The 7849-nt window shown below is 36.7% G+C and overlaps 1 protein-coding gene across 1 annotated transcript in view; it reads right to left on the bottom strand.

Moving 5' to 3' along the window:
* Positions 1-255: 255 nt before the first annotated feature.
* LOC124172515 (zinc finger protein 37-like) overlaps positions 256-7849 on the bottom strand; it is a 42382-nt gene continuing 34788 nt past the window's right edge. The window contains exons 7-9 of the mRNA XM_046551954.1: positions 5907-6038; positions 5176-5248; positions 256-2476 (exon numbers count right to left, since the gene is read on the bottom strand). Of these exons, the coding sequence (XP_046407910.1) occupies positions 768-2476; positions 5176-5248; positions 5907-6038 (1914 nt within the window). The 3' untranslated portion in view covers positions 256-767. The remainder of the gene's footprint in view (positions 2477-5175; positions 5249-5906; positions 6039-7849) is intronic.

Below are 7849 nucleotides of genomic sequence, written 5' to 3'. Positions count from 1 at the left end.
TAATCCAATATGACGCTATTTGTCATATACGTGGCATAAAAAGGTATAGGATTATATACGACAGTAAAAACAGCAAATTCGTACAAGACGGCAATGTATTGGGATGCGGATTGCATAACTGCATACAGATACCGGATTCGGCCAACGTTGCGGACACGCAACATTTTTTTTACCATAAGCAAATTTTTTTGAAGCCCATATTATCAATGTAACTTATTTAGCATGTTATTAGGTGAAATGAAGAGAAAAAACATATATTTTCAAGTATTTCTTTACTCGGCCGGTAATGGGTTAACTTGATATTTGCATGTAAATTAAATAGAAGCACAACATCCTCACATTGATCAGGCAATAAACATTGATCAATCACACAATTAAAATTGACATGACATTGAAAATTATATTTGCCACTAAGTGCCTAGAGTTTGTATCGATAGTTTTGAAATGCATGGCTTACATTTAAATGTAAATAATTTTCAACCAGTTAAAAAAATTAGCAGTTAATATACAGTAATAAATTATTTAGTCCTTGAAAATAAAGCAGAATAAATATACTTGAACATAAATGAAATAAGGTCACAGGCCTAACTAAATATTTTTTATAATTTTCAACATTATGGGACGCTTTTGCTTTTCATACAAGCAGTACTCGTAATAATAAGAATTGTTTCCCTTGATTAATATTGATTGACATTGATAATGAATACCAATCAATTAGACAACTAAGACCTAACCCTGTGTGTTTCCAAGTGAAAGAAAAGGTGGATCTATAAGGAGCAAGTCTTATCACATTCATTTAAAGAATAAGGTTTCTCCTTCGTATGAGTCCGAATGTGACGGACAAGTTGACTCTTTACAGAGAAAGACTTTTCACATTCCTTGCAAGTATAAGGTTTCTCCTTCGTATGAGTCCGATTGTGACAGACAAGAGTGCTCCTTCGAGTGAAAGACTTATCACATTCATTGCAAGTATAAGGTTTCTCCTTCGTATGAGTCCGAATGTGACAGACAAGAGTGCTCCTTCGAGTGAAAGACTTATCACATTCATTGCAAGAATAAGGTTTCTCCTTCGTATGAGTCCGAATGTGACAGACAAGAGTGCTCCTTTGAGTGAAAGACTTATCACATACATTGCAAGAATAAGGTTTCTCCTTCGTATGAGTCCGAATGTGACTGACAAGTTGACTCTTTACAGAGAAAGACTTATCACATTCATTGCAAGTATAAGGTTTCTCCTTCGTATGAGTCCGAATGTGATTGACAAGGGTGTTCCTTTGAGTGAAAGACTTATCACATTCATTGCAACAGTAAGGTTTCTCCTTCGTGTGAGTCCGCATGTGACAGAGAAGGTGATTCTTTTCAGAGAAAGACTTATCACATTCATTGCAAGAATAAGGCTTCTCCTTCGTATGAGTCCGAATGTGACGGACAAGTTGACTCTTATAAGAGAAAGACTTATCACATTCATTGCACAAATAGGGTTTCTCCTTCGTATGAGTCCGCATGTGACAGACAAGGGTATTCTTGTGAGAGAAATACTTATCCCATTCATTGCAAGTATAAGGTTTCTCCTTGGTATGAGTCCGAATGTGACGGACGAGGTTACTCTTTTGAGAGAAAGACTTTTCACATTCATCGCAGGTATAAGGTTTCTCCTTCGTATGAGTCCGAATGTGACAGACGAGGTTACACCTTTGAGTGAAAGACTTATCACATTCACTGCAGGCATAAGGCTTCTTTGCTGTGTCTGGACTACCTGTGCATGATTTCCCACCTTCCATGAAGCTTCTCCTCATTTCCCTCACATTTTTTTTCTTCCTTGTTCCTCCGAGGTTATCCCTAAGAAGCCCATTTCCTTTTTGTCTCACCCCTTGCCTTTTACACATCAGCTGATTTAAACTTTTGGAGGAGATGGGCAGACAAGAAGTTTTAGTTTCTCTTCTAGAAACAAGGGTTTTAAGGGACGCATCCTTTCCGATTGACAAATTTGAATCATTATCCAAATTACCAGAACCGAAATGAATCTCGAGGTGCTTAATGAGATCATATTTGGTATGGAACGCATCTCTGCAGTTGAAGCAATGATAAGACTTTTTCGTTGAACTTGCAAGCTTTCGAGGATTTTTGACCATGAAAGTACTTCTATCTTTGTTTTCCAGTAGAACTGCCTCGGGGCCATTCTTTACATTCTCAGTTCTCCTGAAAAACGTTACGGAGCCTGCATTATCACAACCACCTCTCTTCCCAGCAATAGTCATTGTTGCTCTATCCCCTCTGATTTTAGACGCATATCTAGATTTAGAATGTAACCGTTCATCATTAGGAATTGAACACGACATTATTTTATCAGCAAGCAAGGTTTCACATTTTTCAACGTCTTTATCCATCACATCCTTTCCTTTCCTTGAATGTGATGATCTAATCTTCGGTACAAGGGCTGCAAACAAGGCTGAGGCTAGTTCAGAAGCTGGGAGATCTAGAAAAGAATTTCACATTAAAAATAAGTAAAGTCAGGCATGAATTCTAAGATAAGTTGAACTATTTCATAACAGCATTTAGACAGATATCAAGGTAGCTACTTAAACCGATCCTTCAGTTAGATGCTATAATTATATCAAGGTGTCAATTAATTTTATACGGTGGTCTCCATATATTTCTTCACAAATGAAGCGGCACTGCTTCTAAGAGAAAATGAGCAAAATATTGCGTACTAACCTCAAGTATCTACGCCACAAAACACCTCAATGCACTTTTTCATTCACAGAGGTAATCATTAACTCAAAATACAAATCGTAAAAATACACATAACATTGAATTGAAACAATGATCATTTTTATAAAGAAAACAAATACTTCATTACTTTACAAACCTTAAAATATGTAATATAGAAATGCAAAGGTAGCAGAGGGGCTAGAAGGTAATTAAAGCTCACAAAAAATCATTGCCAGCTTAAAAAATCATAGAGATGAAGATGGAGGGGCAAAAATGGCATATTATAAGAACTTACCTCCAAGAAAAACATGTATTAAATTTTTGTATGAACAACAATAGCAGTAAAAGAAGATCAAATTCTCTGAGTGGCACACCTTTATATTTCTAACGAAATTTTCATAACCACTTCGCCTTGCATTATTTATCAAATTATTTCAAGTATAAAAGGATGGGGTATTAATGATCTCATACCTAGATTAACATTAGGCATGGTAGATGGGATGCCGCACATCCAAATATCCATGGTAATTGCCCGTCATTGGATACATTGGATCCAAAGTTGCGGAAGGCATCGGATCTGGATCCGAAATTTTATATAACTGCTCAGTGAAAGCACACTCTATCTGAGAAGAGTGGAAAGGGTTCTAACTCTCTCCTTGAATGCGTCCTCACAGTGCCGCTGATATATCTTTCTGCCAGTCTTAGTTTGAGAGCATGGATGGTTCAGGATGGATTGGTTTAAAAAACCATCAGAACAGACCAAGTATGCAGAATTTTAACATAACAAAATACTTGTTATTTTTGCACAATGCGTCCAACATTTTGATAAAAGGCTTTGCATGCCAAGGCGCACTGAAATGGTAGACAGTACATTTTGTAACATATCAGTAGCCTTTCCTCCACACTACTTCCCGACGCCGTTAGAGGGCCATATACAATCGTCTGGTTTCACTTGCTGACCCAGTATAAGGGTTGAATTCACCATGGATTTGGCCTAGCAAGCAATCACCATGAAGCCTGATTCATGAGCAAGTCTGTAAGAATACCTATTTAATTTCCTCACTTCGTCAATTCACAGACTTCAGATGAAAAAGCTTAAAATCGGCAAAGATATCTGATTTCCAGGTTGTCCACATGCATCCATTTTCAAATTCCCTAATACTTCCCTTATAATTTATCGATTTTCATAAGCAATCATCACAATAATATTTTAATTTTGAATACGTCCAGACTGAATTTTCACAAAACTCAAAGTACTTAATATGCGAAGCAATGTAGAAAATACCACAAGAACATCCTAATAAAAATACACTTAATAGTTATAAGTTAAATTAACATCCTAATAATTCAAACTTCTCATATGAACCCTCAAAGATGCCTTGTATTTCCCTGCACAAAATTTAACGATTTGGATGAAGATATAACCTTTAAATCTTAGCTAAAGAGAATAAGTAAGCAAGGCCTGGTTACCCACTTTCATTACTCTGCAGAACTCCAACTACGGCACATAAGGTATTGAAAATGAGTTAATCCTATTTGTAGCCGAATTAGTTGTTTTCCACATCCCACTTTTTCCATGAAAAACCGTTAGGTTTATTGAAAGACAGTTGCAAAAACAGTGAATTGATTGGAGTTGTATCAAAGCAAAATTTTATCATCATTTTAAAATTGAAAAAAAAAACCAGTTCAGCTCATTTCAACAAGTACCATGTTCATTTTGTCTAAGGAGGCTTCAATTGATATGGTTCATAACTGGAATCTTATGCTTAGTATTCTTCACAAATGATATATTGGGAATTTTTTTCTATTATCCAGTCTTAAAGACAAAATTTTTACGTGGAGTACACTGGAATTCCCATATGAATGCACATGACTGCATATATTGGTTAATGCTACTGAAGCATGACGAAAATTTTAATTGATATTTGCCGACCTGATTACATTCTCAAGCAGAACTATAAATCATAAACTAAAGAATGTATACATGGATGACAAATACAGATACTACATCCTTCACAAGGGAAGAGTCTAAAAACAGGGTCTCAGATTTCAATTAAATTTTCTTGTGTTATACGTAGTCCATTGGGAACTATTCTTGAAATAGCCCCCATATGGGGATTTATAACCAAATAGTTTGCACAGTAATGGAGTTAAACATTTAAAGTTCAAATACATTAATGCATAAGAGCCACTCTGCAAAGGGCGAGCATTAGTCCAGTGGTTAAAGTGCTCAGTTGTCACACCGAGGGTCGGGCTTCATGAAAAAAAAAAATTTTCAGTGAACTTAAAGATAATATTGAGGAAAAACAAGCTTTTGAAAAATAGTTGTAGAAATAAAACACAAAAAAATCAAATTCAAAATTTGATTGAATTCTGATACCCCGTTTTTGGACTCGGCCTAATCAGAATTAGTTACAAGTCTTTTCTGTGAAGTGTAATTTTCAAACACTGAAGATCACTCACCTTCTGCCTCTGTCATAAACTCCATGGCCATTGAGTGATTCTGAATCAGCTCTCCATTTTCTGTATCAGTAGGCTGAAAGCAAGCAGATTTCAGATTTACTAAATACAAATACATCTCAAAAATCATAAAATAATGAAACAAAAATCTTAAATTCTTGTTAATCTCTGGCTTGAATAGAATAACATATGAAGTTACAACACCAACATTAATCCTAAACACTCTCCAATAATATACTGTCCTAATAACTAATATATACACTCCTTTCAACAGGTCTTCTGCAGAGTTAGTTCTTCTATTATTGATTATATAGGGGATTTCTTCGTGAATCTTCATAACTGGGGGAAGCCATATTGGATAACAGTTTTACTTATCAGCTCTCCGTCATGGATGGGGATGATTTCCTCGGCTGACTCCTGCAGCATCTTCATTCACCATGGGCTGAGTGAATATTTAATTCACGGCGTCGTGGGTTGACCTTTTTCCTCTTAGCACAAGTAATCACACACGATTATGAATCAGTTCTCCTTACCTTGTGAATGCTGATTTAAAGGTACCCATGAACCATGCCAAGGGGCATCGTTTACAATACTTTGTGACCATTTTTGAAAACAATGATAAAGGTTTCAAAATCTGGGCTCAAGTGCCCGAGTTTACAGTACTTGAAATTGAGGATTTCTCCCAAATGTCACTCAAAAACATTAATTTAATTGAATGTGAATTTCATTCATACCTCAGTGGCATCAGTCTCCTTGGGAGACAGTTCGATCTTGGCCAAAACCAGCAGAGTATCACGGTCTATCACAACGGCTCTTGTGCCTTCAGCATCCACCTCATCGCCTTGGGAAGATGTTGAGGCCTGTACCTGCATATGAGTCCAAAATCAGCATTATTAAAGACATTGATACAGAAATATAGAAAAAGCTTTGTGGGTACACAAAAAATATTGATTCCTCTTTATAGCATTGATAAATATCTACACACCTCCTCAACACATACACTTCTGTAATATTCAAATCTTAACAGCTTGTGTTATACATTTACATGCAATAAATTGTACAATTATCTATCATAGTACTCGAAAAAGGAAAAACTCATCTCATCAAGAAAATGCAGGATTAGTCACAATTAAGAGATCAATACTACTGCCTGAACGAATATTTGTCTAATGCCTCGATGTGACTGAGATTTAGGTGTAATTTGAATTGCTTCAGGATATTGTTGCCCTTATTATTGTTTACTTTGACTAATATTCTATGCAAGCAAAAAGTGTTCTAGATAAGGAAAATATTCTCGCCTCACGTACAGATACAACATCTATTGAAAACCGTCAAGGATAGAACTCCAATACAAGTCGAAGGGGTATACCGAATTCCTTGCCAGACCTGTGGGAAGAACGGCATCGGCGAAACAGGCAGATCGGTTAAAACACGTCTAGAGGAGCACGAGAGAGCAATTCGACTGGGGCAGTCAACGAAGTCCGCGGTAGCCGAACACGCAGCGCTGGGCCACACAATCGACCTTAAGGAAGCAAAAATTGTTGCGAGAGTGAAAGGCTTTAAACAGAGACTCGTAAGAGAAGCAATAGAAATATCTAAAGAGGAGAAAAAAAACTTCAACAGAGACACTGGCCTTAAAATCAGCCGTACTTGGCAACCCGTAATCGGCAAAAATAATCGACAACCTACTCCTCCAACCTCTCACTCCCCTCCCCCCACCACCTGACACGTATACCTATATATACCAAATTTAAATCCCACCTCTTCAGATTCCCTTGAGAAAGCGACCAGCATCGGTCGGGAAACGTTGGGGCAACCCAAAATCTGACGCGGCGACATAGCCCAAAAGTTTTAATTCAACATGACGAGCACCCGCGAAAGTTTTAACGACGAATTATCCCATACATGTACATTAACAAACTTTGAAATGATAAAAAGAAGACTAAAGAATGGTTATAATGCAAACAACGTTTATTAAACTATTAATTTGTTTAATAAATCAGCGAGATTAGTTAATTTAATAAAATTTTTAAGAATGATAGTAATCTTAGTTGAAAATATTTTTCACAGTCTCACGGGATTCTGGATGAATGTCATTTACTAACTCCTATTGAAGAAACATTCACGGTTAATTAGTTAATAATATGTGATTCCTGAAATTCCTAAACATGCAAGTACTTTCATTTCAAATCGTATCTCCTCGTCCAAGGAATTTTTCTAATGTTCTCTGCAGCATTCTCGTCATCCTCGTCGTACGACCCAAGTCGGCACAGAAATCCAATGACGACTTTGGGCTATCTTCATTGCCTTTTACATGAAGAAGAGTCGTAAACCCTAAATGAACCTCCTTGCATCCAGAGTTATCACTTAGCTACGGTCAGGTGCGATTTCATCTCCATCACCATCCTCACCTTCAGCTTCACTGTTGCCTGTGTAATATGGTTTCAGCAATATCAAGTTCACAGTTTTCATTGGTCCAAATTCCAGTGAATATTATCGAGCTCTTCATGGCTTGTTATGTGGCACAGTTTGGAGTTGAATACATTTTCAGATTCTGCTGTAATGTTGTACACTGCACTGAAACTTTAGAAATCGCAATGAAAAAACAATTTAGAATTTTTTGACATTTGACATCGGGCCAGCTTTTAGCCAGAAACAATATTGCTCGCTGAATGTT

Source organism: Ischnura elegans (assembly GCF_921293095.1).
Source record: "Ischnura elegans chromosome 13 unlocalized genomic scaffold, ioIscEleg1.1 SUPER_13_unloc_1, whole genome shotgun sequence".
Lineage (NCBI taxonomy): Eukaryota > Metazoa > Arthropoda > Insecta > Odonata > Coenagrionidae > Ischnura > Ischnura elegans.
The sequence above is the reverse complement of the archived record's forward strand: the minus strand, read 5'-3'. Positions and strand labels throughout refer to the sequence as shown.